This window comes from Cydia strobilella, chromosome Z (genome assembly GCF_947568885.1).
Source record: "Cydia strobilella chromosome Z, ilCydStro3.1, whole genome shotgun sequence".
Taxonomy (NCBI): Eukaryota; Metazoa; Arthropoda; class Insecta; order Lepidoptera; family Tortricidae; genus Cydia; species Cydia strobilella.
Genome location: NC_086068.1, coordinates 58,644,868 through 58,665,793, shown reverse-complemented (window position 1 = coordinate 58,665,793; position 20,926 = coordinate 58,644,868). Strand labels below are relative to the sequence as shown.

Below are 20,926 nucleotides of genomic sequence, written 5' to 3'. Positions count from 1 at the left end.
CTAAATAAAATTAATGTGCAGGAATAATTCGCCACATCGCTGTTGCCTACTTACATACTAAGAAAAACGTCAAACCCAACTGTACCTACGGTCAATACAAATTTCTCAAAAAAAATTGTTAATCTCTTGTTAAATTTGGGTCAATAATTGACAGAGCCGCTCCCACTAAATACAAAGAACCAGTAAAAAGAACAGAACTTTTATCTATAGAATTGTAGGAATGCTTAATACTTATTAATGTCTCAGAAACATTTTCCTTAGTATATATTTCACAACTACTGTCATAATTTGCCTTCCAGATCTCAGCACAGCTTCGACATCTTTCTACCAACTCTTTCTGTTCCGTTATAGAATAGTTGTCATTTTTCTTCGTAACATCACTGTATGCAGTTGGTATGACGAAATATACTGCATTGAAATTCAACATCTTCAGTGGTTTTAAAAGAATTTCGGCGTCCCGGTCTCCTGTTACGCTAAATATGAGAACTCGGTTTTCAGACCTGCAAAGAAAAAAATGTTTTAATGTGTTGAATAATTTATCGATAGGCTAATCGATTATTCGGCTCGGCTGTTTGCTACCTATCTTTATAAACGACTACGATGCGTTCAGAAATTTGCGTTTAGGAAATTCGAGTCATGACATTAACATTAATTTCACACAAAATTTTAAAGTATGAAGTTCTATAAAAAAACGTATTTATATTCTAAACATTAAAACAGGCCACTGGCTTATAAATGAATCAAATCGTATGAACGTGGTTGATGTGATTTGATAAATTGATAGTTTCTAAACGGACGCCAAGTGTCAAACCTGCACCATCGTGTTTATAGTGATATTTTTGTAACAACAATTTTAAAGGAAATAAGCGAGAGAAATCCTCAGATCACATAAAATAATTCCTCCTTGTCTCGTTTTAACATTAACATGGAATCCCCTGCAGCAAAACCTAGAAAGAAACCAACTAAGATCGAGGAGATGACTAAGGAACAAGTTCGACAAGCGATCCTTAAGAAACGTGAAAGTAACGCGAAAGCTCTAACCATCGTGGAGAATTTGTTAGAAACCAATATTTCCGAGACGTACTTAATGGAATGCCTGCCTGAGATCAACCAGAGCCACTTCGAGGACGTCATAGAAGAGAGATCCATCCTACACATCTGTGGTTATCCTTTATGTGACAAGCCTATCTCTGTGAAGGATATTCCTAAACAAAAGTACCGAATATCGGTGAAAACGAACAAGGTGTATGATATAACTGACAGGAAGAGCTTCTGCAGTAACCACTGTTATAATGCAGCAATGCATGTGAAAAAACAGATGTTGACAAGTCCTCTATGGTTTAGAGAGTATGAGGTTATACCAAAGTTCCATTTGCTCCCGTTGGACTCCGTTGGAAGCATGGGGCAGGAGGTAGACGTGTCTATCATAGAAAAGGTTAAGACAGTGGAGCGCCCAGCATTTACATCTATTAATGACTTTGCAAAGGCCAGTTTGCATGAAATCGGAGACGATGAAAATAAAGATGATGACGAAGTTGAAAAGAAACCAATAGATGCTGAATCTGAAGTGAAAAATAGTATAGAAAACACCAGCAATATAAATGACGAATCAGGCTCAAGTACAACAAAACCAGTACAAGAAAATGTAAAAACACCGGAAGTTATGAAACCAAAAGTTACTCCGAATCCACTAAGCATTGTGGGAGAAATTGTAGAGAGGCCGGAGCGAAAAATAGACCCCATTCTCACAAATAAGCCCCCGGAATTGAAAACTCAAGTGTCACAGAGTAAAAAGGTCCAACAAAAGAAGCAACCTGCCATTATTGTTATTACGATTGAAGTAGAGAAATGCTTGACCGAATGGTTCACCATAGATACCATGATGTTCTTATTAGGAGAAGAAAAAGTAAGAGAACTCGTCACAGATAAAGGTGAATGCATTAAAGAATACATGAACAACTATGCCCAAAGCATATTCTATAACTCAAACAACTATGATCAATATCAAGCTTTATGCCGAAAGCTGAACATGCTTGAGCTCGAAGACAGAAAGATTGATGCTAAAGCAACGAAGAGGGAGTTAAAGCCATTGCCCGACTACTCAATACTACAGGAAGAGAGCAAACGAATGCAGTTAAAAATAAAGGCATATTTAGAAGGCAAAACGGAGATACCAGAACCGTCATTAACAGAGACCAATGACACCAGCGAGGATTCAAACGTAACACAGTTACCGTTAGTTGACAAGAATGCTCAGAATGCACTACGAAGAAATATAGTCTGTCAGCATTTGAATAAAGTGTTACCAGACTTGTTACGTTCACTAGGTTTATCAACTTTCTCTGTCAGTGCAGAGTTAAAATTACTCGTAAACACTTTTAAGTTAAGTGCAAATAACATTATGTTTAAGCCAATCCAATGGACTCTAATAGCTATAATAGTGTTAAAGCTACTTTCTTTGCGGGATAAACGGTTAGAATATCACTTGGAGCAACAAACAGCGTTCCAGCATATGCAGCTGTTGTTGCTGAGTTATAAGCAGGACGGTGGATATGTGGACAGGCTGATATCCTGGTTGACTGACATTGACAGGCTGCTGGATAATAATGGCACGCAAATGACACTGAACTGAAGATCTGTTTATTTAATGCTTTGAAATAAAGAAAAAGTGGAAAAACTCACTGACTCCGACGAGACTCAAACTCGATATCAAACTGCTCTACCAACTGAGCGACTGAGACCGTTGACAGTGAATATTTACACCACATCCTTTATGATTAATGATTATGCACTTTTTTTTATTTAATAATAATCAAACGAGTAGACGAGCCGCCTGATGGGAAGCAGTCATCACCGCCCATGGATATTAGCAACGTCAGAGGAGCCACTTATGCGTTAAGAACCTTTGAGAACCCTAAATACCTGCTTCTTGAAGAACCCCATGTTGCACTTTTATTGTATGTATGTATAATTATATGATGATAAAATAAACTATTCTTATTAATAATGATATTCTATTTTTTTAGAGGTGTCAAATCTGATACAGAAACACCGATTAAACTGACAGATAGGTTAGAACTTTAGGTCAATCGAATAAGGAACACCGTAATTTGTGTATAATATTTAAAATAATGTTGATGAAATTTACTAACATAGGACTTAGGCTTCATTTCCACCAGTGATGTGCAAATATGCGTAGAGGGATGTGTTTTTCAATAACATAGTATCCAATAGAATATTGTCTATAAGAGCTCTGCTTAGCGAGGATAGGTAAATGAAGTGATTCTATTGGTATTAACACACACATCCCTCGTTACGCATCCTCGCACATTTCTGGTGGAAACGCAGCCGTATTGCACATAGCGAATTTTGTTTAACTGAATTACATAATAATATATTTATTTCACAATGCATTGCAAATGTATGAATTGTTAATTTAAGCGTGTGCTAGACGGTCGCTGACAAGCCTTCAGACCGTCTGACCTTGGTAATGTTTGTATGAAATTTTCTTGGAAACAACTGTCTACACGGTCCGTCCAGACCAAGGCCACGCGGTCCGAGGGGCAGTACGGAATTATACATTGTCTGCTTACTCACACGTACTTAGCCAATTTTTTTAAATTACCTATTCCCATTAGATCATATACTCATATTAGCTATCAATAGTACTTACTAATTATTTCAAAGTAATTTAAATCATGTATGTTTGGATTACAGTGGCATTTCTTTTGTTTCAAGATAAAAACAAAATTAATTCAACCATATTTCTATCGCAATAGATTTCAATTTCGACTCAAAATTTTTCTTGTATGTAAAAAAAAATTACCTTGCAGTATCGCGAAACCACTTAGCGCAAATATCCATAGACTCAGCTGTATGTGCTCCGTCCAAGTAGAAAGTCGCATACTCCGCGTCTATTTTGTGATACCTCCCCGGCCAGTGGCACTCTTTCAAACCAACTATAGTTTCAACAGGAATAAATCCATCAAAAGAATCGCTAATCTTTCTATTTTCAGTAAAGATGGCGTCGATGGACATTGACTTTAAGATTTTCCCGCCAACTTTATCTTTTTTCGAATTTTGTTTTTCTAAGAGTGCGTTCCGTTTCGCGTGCCGTAGCCAGGCGTGCGCGAGTTGGATGGCTAGAGAGGCGTTCGTCTGGTATGCTGGGAGGTCCACTTGGAGAATGTTGTCGGTTGGTAGGTTGTATGTTGCGTATGTTGGAACGACGTTCAGTGGGCACTGGAAGAAAACGGATGACTTGTAGCAAGGGCCTGACACTCTTTGATAAAGAAAGATAGTGTTATTGCGATTCCTATAAGAGGAAAGAGAAAATAGTGCCATGCTTTGTCCTTATCACCGACCGGGTGGAATCATAGGTAGGAGGCGATGGCGAAATACCGAAATTTATAAGAGTGAAAGAGAAAAAATCCTATGCTGCCCAAATCTGAGCAAATTTTATATGAATATTCTTTCTCTTACCCCCGGTCGCTCGGTGGCGCGTCTATAACTACTTGTATATACTATTTATACTTGTAGAGTCCTTTTTTTGACGGACTAGTATTTTTTTTTACAATTTTGATATTTTGCATCTACATTTTTTTCTGTGATTACCTGAACGTCGCTAGCTACACTTTTTAAAACATCCATCGCTTCTTCGGGCTGATCCACCGTGTACGCTTCGCAGCCCCGCTTCATGATCCCTGCCTTCAAAAAATAATAAAAGTTTATTAAACTATTCTGAAATGCCTATAATTATTATGAATCGAAGAATTTCTATAAAATAGACTTAACTTATTTAACTTGACTTCATTAGAACGTGGCGGCGGCGCGTGAGACAAGCCGCAGTGTTCAAAAAAATTCAAATTCAAAATTCTTTATTGCGTAAGACACACTTATTTCATAATATAAGGTGATGGAGCCACCCGGTAAGCAAAAATGACTGTGTTGGGTGGCGCCGCTCTTCCTTCAGGTTACATAACTATATTATTAACTATATTATTTACTATATTATAAGTATATTATACTTATGCTAAACTAATTAACTGTTATTTACTTACTAGCTAAAAATTCTAGTTTATACTATTTACAACTAAGGTTACAGTTTAGAATTAAGGTATTTAAATGAATGGTAAAAAAAAAAGCTGGGTATCGTATACATGAGTCCAAAAGAAATGTATGTCTCTCTCTCTGTGTGTGTGCGTGTGTGCGTGCGCGAGTGAGTGAGTGAGTGAGAGTGTGTGATCAATGTAATAGCGTCTCTGTCTCATCATAGGTTATGGTCTTCAGCCAATTTGTAACCTCTCTTGCACTCATAATAATGTTTCGAGTAAAAGTGTTATTATGAATATTCATATAATATAGTACAACTGTTGTATTTTTTTTAATGCTAACTAGGCAAAGATCTACAAACCAAATTGATTTAATCCTGTAATTATTTATCATGTGTTTACTGCGGTCTTTTAAATATATATTGTGTGCAACGGTACATAATTAATTAGGTCTTAAAATTCTCGTCTCGTATTGTAACTTTATATCTGGGTGACTGAGCTTTGCTCGGAAAACGTATAAAAACTCAAAAATGCGTGTTTTCCCAGAGATAAGACCTAGCTAGATCGATTTTTCGCCCCCGAAAACCCCTATATCGTCGCTATACTTACTCAACCTCATATCTGCAACAATCATTTGATGGAAATGTCGCTTTTCTATCATTCGGAATACGGGTGTTTTTGTCATCAAATGAGTGTTGCAGATACGAGGTTGAGTAAGTATAGCGGCGATATAGCAAATTTCATCGAAATCGTTAGAGCCGTTTCCGAGAACCCCGAAATATATATCATCATCATATCAGCCTTCTATCGCCCACTGCTGAGCATAGGCCTCTCCTCGCGTACGCCACTTATCCCGGTCCTGAGCCAATCTCATCCAGAAGTGACCCGCATTCTTCCGAATGTCGTCCACCCAACGAGCCCACGGACGCCAGGCACTCCTTTCGTCTGAAAGCGGCCACCATTCCGTTAACATTTTGGCCCACCTGCCATCACTCTGTCTGGCAACATGTCCCGCCCAGCTCCATTTAAGTTTGGTAATGACGTATCCAAAATATATATAGATAGATAGATATATATACAAAAATTGCTCGTTTAAAGGTATAAGATATTAAGAAAATTTATTATGTAACTATTGCACGAAATACTATTACGTCAATGTCCCAACTATCACAGTTGACTATTATATATTATTGTAGCAATTATGTTTGCTATCCATAACTAAATAATAAATAATGAAACCTTTGCTCGTGCGATTTCTGTCAATGTGTGTCCAAGGATGGAAGTGTGGTCCAGCCCCAACGTCGTTATGCCCACTATTGGGACCCGTCTGCAACAAACATTCAGGTTTGAGATAAAAAACTATATTCTGGGTTCATACCTACGCCAGAACGGTGAAGGCCTCCGGCCGGGTTCCTTGGTAATATCAACTCTATCCCTATAGCAATAAGGCACAATACCTGAGCACATTCGTGTAGTCCACGACGCCGCCGATCCCGACCTCTACTATGGCGACATCGACTCGCTCATCGAGGAATATGTTGTACGCCAGAACGGTGAAGACGAAGTATTGGCATGTCGCCTTGGTAATATCAACTCTATCCCTATAGCAATAAGGCACAATACCTGAGCACATTCGTGTAGTCCACGACGCCGCCGATCCCGACCTCTACTATGGCGACGTCGACTCGCTCATCGAAGAATATGTTGTACGCCAGAACGGTGAAGACGAAGTATTGGCATGTCGCCTTGGTAATATCAACTCTATCCCTATAGCAATAAGGCACAATACCTGAGCACATTCGTGTAGTCCACGACGCCGCCGATCCCGACCTCTACTATGGCGACGTCGACTCGCTCATCGAGGAATATGTTGTACGCCAGAACGGTGAAGGCGAAGTATTGGCATGTCGCCTTGGTAATATCAACTCTATCCCTATAGCAATAAGGCACAATACCTGAGCACATTCGTGTAGTCCACGACGCCGCCGATCCCGACCTCTACTATGGCGACATCGACTCGCTCATCGAAGAATATGTTGTACGCCAGAACGGTGAAGACGAAGTATTGGCATGGCGCCTTGGTAATATAAACTCTATCCCTATAGCAATAAGGCACAATACCTGAGCACATTCGTGTAGTCCACGACGCCGCCGATCCCGACCTCTACTATGGCGACGTCGACTCGCTCTTCGAGGAATACGTTGTACGCCAGAACGGTGAAGACGAAGTATTGGCATGTCGCCTTGGTAATATCAACTTTATCCCTATAGCAATAAGGCACAATACCTGAGCACATTCGTGTAGTCCACGACGCCGCCGATCCCGACCTCTACTATGGCGACGTCGACTCGCTCTTCGAGGAATATGTTGTACGCCAGAACGGTTAGGAAGGCGAAGTACTTGGGCATGTCGCCTTCGAATGCCTGAGACAAAAAAAAACATTATATTGTGTCAAAAGGTACCACATTGTCGCTTGCCATAAGGACGCTTTGACAGGTTATTCGTATAAAGATACAAGCAAATTTCGTCCTTATGATAAGCGACAATGTGGTACCTTTGGCCTGAAAACGTCATATATATTCTCCTGAGTCCTAGAGGCCCTTATAAAGGCTTAATTCTAAAACGTAATTTTAACTTTGATATAAATAAGTCAAGGTTCCAAATTCAAAAACGAAACTATCTATTCTGGGACTTAGGAGCGTATAGCGCACATTGAGAACTGCCAACTCTTCGAGGCAGAGGGTTAGAGCCGGCATAGCTTTATTTGACGTTCATAAGTGCATTGTAATATGCCTATTTGAATAATAAACTATCTCTAACTGTAGTTAGTTATATACCTTAGTTGCTGTGAGCGCGTCGTACACACGATGGCAGTGCGCGGCGAACTGTTCCCGCGACAGCACGCGTCCGGAGAGCCGCACTCGTTCGCGTACGGAGCACAAATGTGGCGACGAGTAGAAGCCTGTGCGGTGGCCGTGCGCGCGTAATATTGACTCGCACATTGCGCTCGTTGAACCCTGATTAAAAGAAAAAATAATGTTAGTCTCAAACAGACGGACAAGAGATTTCATTTCATCGTTAACACATTTCATACTCAGAAGCCTTGGCGGCGAGATCGTGTAACACGAGTACAACCTCAACTTGTACAAAGACTGTGACGGGTCGCTTATACTTGAATAGTGCCGTCTTGCTCACACGCCAGAGCGGCGCATAAATCCGCAAATGTGTTAACCGCATTAACGCACCTTCCCCTTAGTTCCAGCGACGTGTATGACCGACAGCCCGTCCAGACGGTCCAACGACACCCCGGTCCTCTGCAGGTAGTTCGCCATTTCTTCCAAATTGTTGCATTTCTGTAAAACCACATATTGCCATCAAGCCACAAGTAGTTATAGACGCGCCACCCAGCGACCGGGGGTAAGAGAAAGAATATTTATATAAAATTTGGGCAGCATAGGAATTTTTTCTCATTCACTCTTATAAATTTCGGTATTTCGCCATCGCCTCCTACCTATGATGCCACCCGGTCGGTGATAAGGACAAAGCATGGCACTATTATCTCTTTCCTCTTATAGGAATGCAATAAGACTATCTTTCTCTATCAAAGAGTGTCAGGCCCTTGCATCAAGTGCACTATACCTCTCGCGTCAAGTCAAAGTCCTTATGACAGCTCATTTTTAACCCCCTTCAGGGGTGCAAATCTCCTCGCTTCGGGCAAACTCGGCTCCGTTCGGCTCAGCATTGCTCCTACAGGCGGTTCCCTGAGCCAGAAGGCGAAAAATCTCCTTATATGATCATGTTTAGCTAAGAGGCGTTGATATTCGTAGACGTGGAAAAAATATATGTAGTTCTTGAGTATATTATCTTTAATAACATAGCTTCCGATACACGAATTATGACACTTCGCTCGATACAATTGATTCCCAAAGTAACCTCTAACTCGGACTTTTAATCAAACTTTACTCGGTTATTTATTATGTGATACTATAAACAAAAAAAGAAGAAAAAACAATCTTAACTTAAATAGTAATTTCATAGCTTTCGAATTTCGATATTGTAAGGTAACGTAAATAAAATAATTAAATTCGACAAAATTCGATCAAAATTGACAGTTGGCGCGCATGATTTTTCCCGTTCTTTCTTGCGAAATGTGACAGTGCCAGCGGCAAACCGATGGAACGGCCTTCACGATTAAACCGCTGAACCGATATAGTTGAAATTTGGTATAGAGATAGTTTAAGATACCGGGGAAGGACATAGGGTAGTTTTTATCCTAGAAATCATCCTTTAAGGGGGTGAAAAGGGGGGTGGGGTTTGTATGGGAAATCGATAAAAAGCATATTGGATAAAAAAAAAGTACCCAAATTACTAACTCCACGCAGACGAAGTCGCGGGCAAAAGCTAGTATATTTATAAAACTTAAGTAAAGTAACATATAGTTCACCTTTCCTGTTTTAATGTTCTTCCGTATTTGGTCTATAGTTGACTTGTTGGACTGCAGCAGGTTCAGCTTTCGCACCGCCTCCTGCAACATATAATAATATATGTTAGCCAATAAAAAAAAAACGGACAAGTGCGAGTCGGACTCGCCCACCGAGGGTTCCGTACACAAAGGGTAAAAACGGGACCCTAATACTAAGACTCCGCTGTCTGTCTTTCCGTCTGTCACCAGGCTGTATCTCATGAGCCGTGATAGCTAGACAGTCGAAATATTCCAAGATGATGTATTTCTGTTGCCGCTATAACAACAAATACTAAAAACAGAATAAATTCAATATTTAAGTGGGGCTCCCATACAACGAACGTGATTTTTCGGTTCGGTTCGGAACCCTTGGTGCGCGAGTCCAAATGGCGCCATACGCCATACTGCCCATGACTAAAGGAAAAAAGTTTTATTTTGTTAAATCATGTTGAAACCAATTGCAGTATCTTTCAATAATCACGTCACAGTCAGCAGCATTAGTAGCTAAGCGGGCGAGGTGTTCAAAATGATCTTGACGCGACTTTATTGTTAAGAGAATAAGAGCGTATCGAGGTAATTTTGAACACCTCGCCCGCTTAGCAACTTCTGCTGCTCACTGTTCATGAAAGACAAAATTATATGGCTACGAACGCCCTGTACAGTCGCCATCAGATATATCGGAGCGGCCGAGGTGCTCACAAATATCTGAACACGCCTCTATTGTCAAGGCGTTAGAGTGCGTGTTCAGATGTTTTTGAGCACCCTGGCCGCTCCGATATATCTGACGGCGACTGTACACTCTTGGCAGTGGTCCGTAATGCGTGAGGTACGAGCGGTCAAGTTGAGCTGGAGCGAGGCAAGAAGTGTCACTGACGATAGGAAGGCGTGGCGCAAGCTTGTGAAGTCCCTTTGCACCTCCGGGGTGCCATAGGACAACAACAACAACAAACTTATATCGTGCAAAACGGTAGAAATTTTACAGGCATCAGTAAAATATCTAAATGTGCCATTTTCAACCAAAAGGGTACTTATTGTCGCTTGTCAGTAAGGCGCTATTTCCATATAGCTTCAATTACAAATCAACCTCATCGACAACCGACAATGTGGTACCTTTTGGTTGAAAACGTCACAAATTATTTAAATTTTTCTCATGTTTGGTGCCGTTACTTTAAAGTTTGATGGTTATAACATCAAAATCAAGAATGTTTGGCTGAAAACATTTAACATAAGTTATATATACGTAAATCATCACAGACCTTGACTGTGTGATCTTATTGTGATACACTCTGTGCTACATATATGTATGTGTTAGGTGTTTATAATACCTACTTAGATCATAATGTATATTTAGATTCATTGTTGACCATTAAGCCAATTTAGTTTTCTCATACTGGGCCAGACTAATTAGGAATATATATTATATTTAGAGCTGGTAGATAGAGCTGTCAAAGAGCTATGGAACGGTCAATGTTAAAAATTAAAATTAAGGACAGAATCAGAAACTAAGTCATAAGAGAGAAAACTGGAGTAAAAGATATAATATACGCAATAAAAAAGAGCAAATGGGCCTGGGCTGGCCATATATGTCGAACAACGGATAACCGGTGGACTAAACGTGTCACAGAATGGTCACCAATAGGAATAGCGAGAAAGCAAAAAAGACCAAATAAAAGATGGAGAGACGAGCTAGTGAACTTCGACAGATACTGGTGGAGAACAGCACAGGATAGGAAGGAATGGGAGAAACTGGGGGAGGCCTTTTCCGCACAAGCGACATGCAAATAATAAACCAATATGAAATTTAATGTAATTGTAAAAAAGAAGCATGAAATAAAGGCTATTACTACTAGATAGAGCTGGTAAATAATCAATTAAATTTAAATACAAAGTTAAATGTTTGGGGTAATTTTCCATTAAAGCAATTTAGAAAAGCTGATCTAAATAAGTGAAGCATTGTATAAAAAAGTTTATCATTGTAGTTATGTCAAATGTATATACTACTACATAAATAAATCAATTAAGACTTTCTTATGAATCTTATGTCATTAAGATTAATTAAAAAAAAATATATATATCAGTTCTACAAACATCTCAATAGCTATTATTTCAACAACAAACTCTAAATAAGGAAAAATTGCCACAAGCAGCTAAGGATATATGTATAATGTAATATATTACTAAAAGTATAAGCTATGTTAAATTCCTCCATTGATTAGTTTTATTCGTATTCATTATTTGATTTAAAAGTTAACGAAACCACAAAATACTATATAAAAACTTTACACTACTCAAAACTTAAGTAAACAATCATAACTTTGTTTAAGTACTCAAATCATATTCAACCTTTTTTTTTTTAATTTATTGAACAAACAAACTAATTACAGTCCAGAAAGTAAATACAAGACCCATCGTAGGCAAAACCTTGAGGTTTGTGTGCCAACGGGGAGTTCAAGAAAAAAAACAATAATATATCTTATCACATATATTATTATACTCTTTGATCATAAGTATGATATTTAGTATAAATAGCTTGTGTCGTTAGTTTTTAATAAGTGCATTTTAATGACTTTTTTTATGTGTTAACCATTTAAATAGTAAACACAAACATTTTCTGCCAGATTTGTTTACAACAAATCTTTAACAAGAGAATAAGCACTAGTGTACATGATTTATAATAAAGTGATATAAACATTATAAACATACCTCGTAAGAATACTTAGACGAAGACATCCTTCTCGCGAAACGAATCGAGCCTAGACTGGCGAATGCTGATTTATATGAGGTATAAATCATCGGCTGTATGCGTGTTTTCTAAGGTTAACTATAGAAAAAAAAACACTGTTTGCCTACGGTACAATCACATGGTGCGCGAACGTGGCTCGAGCCCCCAAGCTTATCTCACGATTAAACTGACATCTGACCTCTCACATCGTCATAACGTGAAACCAATTAATACCGGAATGTACAAATTGAACATTGTTTGAAATTTCATAACAACCTCAAATTACGGCGTGTTATGTTGACAATCAGCTGTTTACTCATTAAGCGCCCTCCACATTCGTGCGCGCGGCTTCGCGCCGCGTAGTCTGTAGCGAACTTTATATCGGAAGTGGACTAAGGGATGTGGTTATATACTGTTATGCTGGCACCACACTTCGCTGTATTCGGCTAATATTCTTGTTGCATCTCTTTCCTTTGACATACAAAACAAAAGGGATGCAACACGAATATTTGCCAAATACAGCGAAGTGTGGTGCCAGCATTATAAACTCTTTGAGTATAGTCAGTATATAGTTGGTCAAGCAATTCTAGTCAGTAGAAATAGGCGCGAAATTAAAATTTTCTTCGGAACGATATCCCTTCGAGCCTACATTTTTTAAATTTGCCGGCTTTTCTACTGACTAGATTTGCTTGACCAGCTAGGTATAGTGTGAAAGCTCAGAATAATAACTAAAGCAAAGAAGCCGGGCAAAAATAAAAGCTTGGTAAAAGGTATCGTATTCACAACACGCTATCACTTTTTATCTATGAGTGAGTGAGACAACAATCCTAGTGAGTATTATATTCTTTGGTATGAATGCACGAAATGCACCATTGGCAGTTTAATTCAAACTCTTTGGTTTAATCAGTTATATTTGGTTATATTTAATTTAAATGAGAGTTGATTGTCACATTGGCGGACGTAAATATACCTATACTTTAAATGAAAATTATTACTAATATCTAATAAAACATGACTGAAACAGATGCAGCAGCGAATCCTGTTGATATACCCGTAACATTTTTACCCTACCTGGAGAAATATAGGCTTTACAAGTTATTTAAGGTAAGCAATGGAACCCAGTCCCATAAATGCAGGTCAACATAGGCCCTCCTCTTTAAATTGCTTAGTATCAAGGGCCTGACACTCTTTGATAGAGAAAGATAGTCTTATTGCGATTCCTATAAGAGGAAAGAGAAAATAGTGCCATGCTTTGTCCTTATCACCGACCGGGTGGCATCATAGGTAGGAGGCGATGGAGAAATACCGAAATTTATAAGTGAAAGAGAAATAAAAAACCCGTAGGGGTTGGATCAAAAACTAAGTAATTAAGTCCGACTCACGCTTGACTGCAATTTCTCATAGGTTTTCCTGTAATCTATATGTAAAGATCTATTTTTAACCGACTTCAATTTCACAGAAGGAGGAGGTTCTGTATTCGGTTGTGGCTATTTTTGTGTATTTTTTTCAAAATTTTAGACCCAGTAGTTTCGGAAATAAAGGGAGGGAATGGTCATTTATTGCCTATTTTCTTGAATAACTTCTAAATTGTTTATGCTAAAATTATAAAAAAAAACCATTTGAGATTCTCACAATGAGTTCTTTCATTTGATATGTAACACGATATATTTTGAAAAACTTTATTTTTTAATTTTCTCATTTACCCACCAAAAGTGGCCTCCATGTTTAAAATTTATTTGTTTACGTTACATGTCCGTCTTTGGGTCATAAACTTACATATGTATACTAAATTTTAACTTAATTGGTCCAGTAGTTTCGGAGAAAATAGGCTGTGACAGACGGACAGACAGACACGGTTTATGAGATACAGCCTGGTGACAGACGGACGGACGGACAGCGGAGTCTTAGTAATAGGGTACCCTTTGGGTACGGAACCCTAAAAAGTACGGAACCCTCGGTGGGCGAGTCCGACGCGCACTTGTCCAGTTTTTTTAACTAACTGGGTATACACATTAAAAAAAGGGGCACGCAGTTGCAACTTCGGCTTCACGCTACGCAAGCGCCACTGTGCGGAGGGCTCGTAATGTCTTTTTTTTTTTTTTAATTGTGGCAATCGTCTTTAGACATTCCTGCTTAGCTTAATTACGAGTCGTAATTAAGCTAAGCAAAGACAAGACCACTCAGCACTAATGTTATAGCGTAATAATATGAATAATTTTTGTATCTAAAAATTGCTCCATCCAAGACCCAATTATAAACTACAACGGTCCAGAATGAATTTTTAGGACATGATGCAAGACCTGATAGTGAACTTGCCAAGGGACCCTCTCAAGCACATGAAGAACTTCCTTAAAAACCGCGAGGGCACGGACGCCATCAAGCTGATGTTACTGGTATCGCCGGAACTGGATTTTGGTAAGACTTTTATACAAACTAGAAGCTCGAGTTTTTCCTAGCAGACATTGACTACGTGACGAAAACCTAAGCCCCCTCCCCAGCTCCTGTGACCAAGCGTAGTATTTGATGACCCCCCGCACTCCCTTCAACGTTGAATGTGTATGTTCTCTTAGGCCCCATTTGCACGAGAGCTTAAAAAGCGTTACGTGTTGACGCACCCATAAGTAAGAGCGAGAAAGAGATATCGCTTTTTAAGCTCTCGTGCGAATGGGGCCTTACGCCTCCCCTTACATATTTGTTTTATTTAACATTAAGTGTATGTTGGTCGGGGTCGGCAATAGCGTCGAGCATGCAGGCTCCGAGTGTATGGTCCTTGGCTATAGGCGAGCGTTCCGAAGGGTATTAAACTGGGTGGACGCTCGTGCGGTGGCGTCCATATTGAACAAATGCAAACGTGTGCGGTTCGCCTCAGTGCACGCTGCTCAAAGCCCTTGGATGCTCAACGCAACGCTGCACACCTCGCCGAATGCGTCGCTGGTCGCTCGTCACTGTGGCCGTACATTTATTAAGGCACCGTTGCGTCAGTGCCATATATTGGTGCCTATTCTTCCAAGGGTCGTGCCGTCGTACATCTAACATCATATTGGAAATATTCCTTGATGCCCCCACCTCCAAAGACGTGGTGGCCTGGTAACACAACGATGTGACACGGACGTTAATACTTTTAAATTTGCCTACCTTTAAGCTCCCTCCAGACTACGCTGATTAGCGAACTAGACTCCACACTCGCGTTCGCGGCTTCGCGCCGCGGTTCGCGCACGAGTGTGGAGGGGCCTTTAGAAATATTTGTTCACAGATGTGCCCAGCGTTGTTAAGGCTATGATAAGGGACTTTGGATTCTTCGTGATCACCAGGCGAACTATTTTAGACCACTACGAGAAGGTAAAAGCAAAAGCTGCCAGGGTTCCAAACAATTCATTGGGCGTATCTACGGAGCCAATTTGGCTCACCTTTTGTGGGAAACCTACAAGCTAATATGAGCTTATGAGCGTATGTAGGTATTTGATCACGGTAACTTGCACAGAATAAGTCAATTTCATAGGTAACGGCGACGCCCCAGCTCGCCCAATATTGAGTTACTTCACCCCGAGGCGGCACATTGAAGGGAACCTGAGGCACCGCGAAAAACAAAACCCGAAATTTCTCTATCTGCCGAGAATCGCTCGAATATGCAAGAGCTATTTCGATTTTTGTTTTTCCCTGTATCCCGGTAAGGCCTCGTGGCCCTCGTGAGTCCTGATGGAATTGTAGTTTGACTGTAGATAAAATGTCATGAAAGATGGGTTAAAATACCGGGGTATGTGCAATTTAGGCTTGTCAATTAGCTTATAGGCTTCCAGTGCTCCAGTAGGGAACGAGTTGAACCATATGCTCTGTTGTAGCACGACGATTATAAGCCAGGCTGCGTGGACCCGGCTCTGATGTCGGAGGTGACGAAAGCGCTCACCATTAAAGACGAGGTGATGCAGAACGGATGGCTCATGTATGGTACGTGAACTTTAAACCTGACGAACGCTCTTTGGATTTTGGTCAAACCACAAGAAAAAACTATCTTCCTAATAATAAAAAAATGTAGTTTCTATAAGAGTATAAGCTATAAGTACTTATTGTATAAGTACCTATTACCTACTGGAGCGCGCCCAACACGCCTCGTACGTCTGGCTTCGCCCACCTTTCTTAGTATGATCCGGCCCTATAGTACGACGTATTTTTAGGGTTCCGTACCTCAAAAGGAAAAAACGGAACCCTTATAGGATCACTCGTGCGTCTGTCTGTGTCTATCCGTCTGTTACAGCCTATTTTCTCCGAAACTACTGGACCAATTAAGTTGAAATTTGGTACACATATGTAAGTTTGTGACCCAAAGATGGACATGTAACGTAAACATATTAATTTTAAACACGGGGGCCACTTTTGGGGGGTAAATGAGAAAATTAATAAATAAAGTTTGTCAAACTATATCGTGTTACATATCAAATGAAAGAGCTTATTGTGAGAATCTCAAATATATTTTTTTTTATAATTTTAAAATAAATAGTTTAGAAGTTATTCAAGAAAATAGGCAAAAAATTACCATCCCCCCCCCCTTTATCTCCGAAGCTACTAGGTCAAAAATCTTGAAAAAAAAAACACAAAATAGATCTATACCTATAGATCACCGAATAACCTATTAGAAATATGCAGTCAAGCGTGAGTCGGACTTAATTATTTAGTTTTTGTTCCGACCCCTACGGGTTTTTTAAAGACATTTCACTCGCGTTTCACATAAAAAATAGGTACATTGTTTAAATTGTGTAATGTACGGAACCCTTGGAACGCGAGTCCGACTCGCACTTGACCGGTTTTTTTAGTGTGAGGGCGCCTGGCATGGGAGCGGTGGCAGCGCGCCCTGTACATATTAATATCCACCTGTTCAAACACGTTACTGTTCCAGACCATCCCTGTACCCTCCGCGAGGCCCGCTGCCTGCAGCAGGACGGCGTGATCCCCACCGTGACGCTGGCGATCATGCCCACGCCGCCCGTGGCGCCCCCCGCGATTAACAACCGCACTAAGCCGAGGAACTTTTTTCAGCAGGACTTTGAGGGCCTTCAATACGCGTATAAAGTGTCGCTTAAGGTCCTGGACTGACTATTCTATAATTTAAGCACGATTGCATTGATAATTTAATAGTGACAAGGGATAGCGCGTCAAACATATCTGCCCGCGCAGCATGGTTTCCCCTATCACTAAGTCCGTCACTTTCGCACTCACATACTTGTTGTCACATACATGGACTGCCAGTATTAGGTTTCCAAGTATCATGTCCTGCGTCCATTGACGGGCGCGCCGCGGCTCTTCGCCAATGGACGCAGTTGTATAAGTAAATATAGGAGGCGAATTATTGCGATTCGATTCGATTCGCCTCGGCGAGTCTAGTGGACGCCAGCCTTAATAGCAAAAACCAATAAAAACATTGGCCGAGTCCTTCCATCCTATTTGTTATTGCATTACCGAATTACCGATCAACATATATGCTTCTCTGTAGAGGGCAAAAAACCTGCAAAAAGACGATGTAACTATCCTATGTATATAATCCTTTCATATTTGGGAACAGGAACAACTCTGTTCTTCTGCATGTGTGTGAGCTTGTTTTAAACTATTACGCACGCACGAGACCCGCAGCAAGATAACGGATCCCCACCGTAAAATAACTAGGTCATTTTTGAAACATACTGACCCAAATCTTAAAGCCCCATTTAATTTGCAATAAGTTCTTGAACCGTCTAAATAGGGCTTTATTTAGGCTTGGGTGTCGTTCAATGAAATAGTTATTACAGGAAGTCCACATCGAACCGTCAGATTCCACCGACACCATATCCAGCAAGTGCTTCAACGCAATCCGGGCGTGCTCCGCGGGCGCTCAGGGCCCCAAACAAGGGTTCCACGCTACAGGCGCTCCGGGGGCCTACCGCGTGGCGCTGATTGGGCCTCGGGGCGCCGGCAGGAAGACTCAAGCAGCGGCCTTGGCGAAGCAGTTCGGTTTAGTCTGTTGTAAGTCATCATCATCACATCAAGAATCTCCAATGACTTTTTAATGTAAAGCCCGCTCCAGACTACGCGGCGCGAAGCCGCGAACACGAGTGTGGAGTCGATTTCGCTGATTAGCGAACTAGACTTCACACTCGCGTTCGTGGCTTCGCGCCGCGATTCGCGCACGAGTGTGTAGGGGGCTTAAAATCCATCTTTCCTGGCCACCTTTCTGTGCACAAAAGTAAACTTAAAGAACAATAAAAGCCACTTAATTCGTGATAAAAGCAATATAGGCATATTTTTAATTAAAGGCGCCATCTAGTTTTAAAATTTTCAAACCAATTCGAAGGGCTCAAAACACTTTATTTTTGCTTTAAATCTACTTTTGCGAATATAACTGCGGTCAGTCAAGTCCAATTTAACGTTTTTAAATTATAATTGTTAGTAGGGGTGGCAAAGAACCATGAATCTAGTATAACTGGAACTGGATCGGTCATGAGGGTGGGGGAAATGACCGAACGGGATAGTCTTATCATCAGTATGTATGTCTCTTTCAGTAGGAGTAGCAGAGAAAGCGCTGTTATTGTTTGTCCTTGTCACAGTCTCACATTTTTTTTAATTCCCCACCGTAAATTTAGTATGGATTATGGTGGGCTACAAATCTATTCGATCAATCATATTGTATTCATATTGTCGCATTGCGTATGTTTTTTCCCTCAAGGGCGCACGCGTATAGCTGAACTATGTGATGCTAGGTCTACGCAAAGAACTAATATTTCTGGTGTCATCTGAAACATTGACGTTCTATGGGGGTTGTCATTGTCAGCAGTGTTATTTATTTACTAGACTCTGCTCCTACCAACATTCAGAAACTTTCTAGTAAACTTTGAGAAGTTGTTCGCCGAAGCGTCCGCCCGTGATGACGACATTGGAAAGTGGCTGCACCAGCACGGACCCAGCATGGAAATGAAAGCGCAGATCGTGCGCAGGCGTCTACTGGAGAAGGTAACAGTATTGTCTAAAAACCGGCCAAGTGCGAGTCGGACTCGCGCACGAAGGGTTCCGTACCATTACGCAAAGAACGGCAATAAATCACGTTTGTTGTATGGGAGCCCCACTTAAATATTTATTTTATTCTGTTTTTAGTATTTGTTGTTATAGCGGCAACAGAAATACATCATCTGTGAAAATTTCAACTGTATAGCTATCACGGTTCATGAGATACAGCCTGGTGACAGACAGACGGACAGTGGAGTCTTAGTAATAAGGTCCCGTTTTTAACCTTTGGGTACGGAACCCTAAAAACCGGCTAAGAGCATGTCGGGGCATGTTTTGAACGTTCTATTCAACCATATTCCACACTATAGGGTTGAAGCGAAAAAATATATATACCTACCCAATTATCCACTTTTTGTGTTGGGGAGGTGCCCTGAAAACATTTTATTCTATTGTTTATTTTACTTTGTCGATTTACCTTTATATATCCATGCCAAATTGCGGCTTTTAGCACTAACGATCACGGGGCAAAGCCGTGGACGGACAGACAGATGGGTTACGCAGCGTACTACGTAGGCAAACAACCAGAGATGTACAAAATAGTTTTAAAAAAGCATTTAAATACAAAATGCAAAATACATTTCAGATTTACTTATTTTTACTACTTTATTAAAAATGCAAAATACCAAATAGTTTTGCGTTTTGTATTTCAAATGCTAAATGCATAATTTTTAAGAAAAAAAAACCGACTTCAATGGGGGCCGCTGAAAGTTCACTTATTGTTGATGGTGCACTCTTAGATTCCAGACAATGAAATGAAAAAGACAGCATCTTCTGCCTAATTATGTAGAAAAGGAGGAAAACCACCCAGTTTTCTAGTAGCATTTCGTTTAAAGTAAGGGTCGCAGTTCTAACCTAACCTAAACTACTTTTCTGATAGCATTTCGTTTCTGTAAGGGTCGCAGTTCTAACCTAACCTAACCTACTTTTCTGATAGCAGTTCTGTTCTGTGAGAATCGCAGTTCAAAACCCAACCACCCACCTAACCCACTTTTCTAGTAGCATTTTCGGGTCCGGGTCTGGGTCCGGATCAGAGTCCGGGTCCGTGTCCGGCTGTCCGGGTCCAAGTTTGGGTCAGAGTTCGGTCCGGGTCCGGGTCCGAGTTGGGGTCCACGTTCAGACCCGGGTCCGGGTCCGAGTTTTGGTCCAAGTTTAGGTCTGGAGAACAAATCGCCAAACGTGAACTATGCGTCATTAAAGAGTTCCAGTCTGATCATCATCAGCAGTTCCACTTCATCAAATGTCACTTTTTAAAATGGAAATGCTGGATTTGTTGATAAAAATACAAAAATCACTATATGTATGCCTTTCACATTTGAGGAGTTCCCTCGATTCCTCATGGATCCCATCATCAGAACTCGAGCTTGACAAAAATGTTTCTTGAAAACCTAACTTGCTTAACAAACATAACGAAGAGGACAAATCGCCAAACGTGAACTATGCGTCATTGAAGAGTTCCGTTCTGATCATCATCAGCAGTTCTACTTCATCTAATGTCACTTTTTAAATGTAAGTGCTTGATTTCTTGATGAAAATACTAAAATCACTATATGTAAGCCTTTAACATTTGAGGAGTTCCCTCGATTCCTCATGGATCCCATCATCAGAACTGCGTTTTGACAAAAACGGGACCAATCTGTATGTATATACTTACAATCAAAACA

General features: G+C 40.4%; 3 protein-coding genes across 3 annotated transcripts in view; 2 read left to right on the top strand and 1 right to left on the bottom strand.

Moving 5' to 3' along the window:
- Positions 1 to 12: 12 nt before the first annotated feature.
- On the bottom strand, positions 13 to 12,523 carry LOC134754667 (folylpolyglutamate synthase, mitochondrial-like). Its single transcript, XM_063691006.1, has 9 exons — positions 12,218 to 12,523; positions 9,497 to 9,577; positions 8,298 to 8,405; positions 7,890 to 8,069; positions 7,339 to 7,475; positions 6,291 to 6,378; positions 4,615 to 4,707; positions 3,827 to 4,242; positions 13 to 500 (listed from the first exon to the last, which is right to left on the bottom strand). Exons 1-9 carry the CDS (start codon positions 12,305 to 12,307, stop codon positions 119 to 121), a joined length of 1,575 nt encoding a protein of 524 aa, XP_063547076.1. The 5' UTR covers positions 12,308 to 12,523; the 3' UTR covers positions 13 to 118.
- LOC134754666 (putative RNA polymerase II subunit B1 CTD phosphatase RPAP2) lies at positions 814 to 2,948 on the top strand. Its single transcript, XM_063691005.1, has one exon. It carries the CDS (start codon positions 926 to 928, stop codon positions 2,630 to 2,632), a length of 1,707 nt encoding a protein of 568 aa, XP_063547075.1. The 5' UTR covers positions 814 to 925; the 3' UTR covers positions 2,633 to 2,948.
- A 690-nt stretch (positions 12,524 to 13,213) lies between the features above and the next one.
- LOC134753793 (adenylate kinase 8-like) overlaps positions 13,214 to 20,926 on the top strand; it is a 35,090-nt gene continuing 27,377 nt past the window's right edge. The window contains exons 1-7 of the mRNA XM_063689734.1: positions 13,214 to 13,340; positions 14,522 to 14,651; positions 15,490 to 15,575; positions 16,076 to 16,181; positions 17,128 to 17,312; positions 18,014 to 18,227; positions 19,087 to 19,211. Of these exons, the coding sequence (XP_063545804.1) occupies positions 13,248 to 13,340; positions 14,522 to 14,651; positions 15,490 to 15,575; positions 16,076 to 16,181; positions 17,128 to 17,312; positions 18,014 to 18,227; positions 19,087 to 19,211 (939 nt within the window). The 5' untranslated portion in view covers positions 13,214 to 13,247. The remainder of the gene's footprint in view (positions 13,341 to 14,521; positions 14,652 to 15,489; positions 15,576 to 16,075; positions 16,182 to 17,127; positions 17,313 to 18,013; positions 18,228 to 19,086; positions 19,212 to 20,926) is intronic.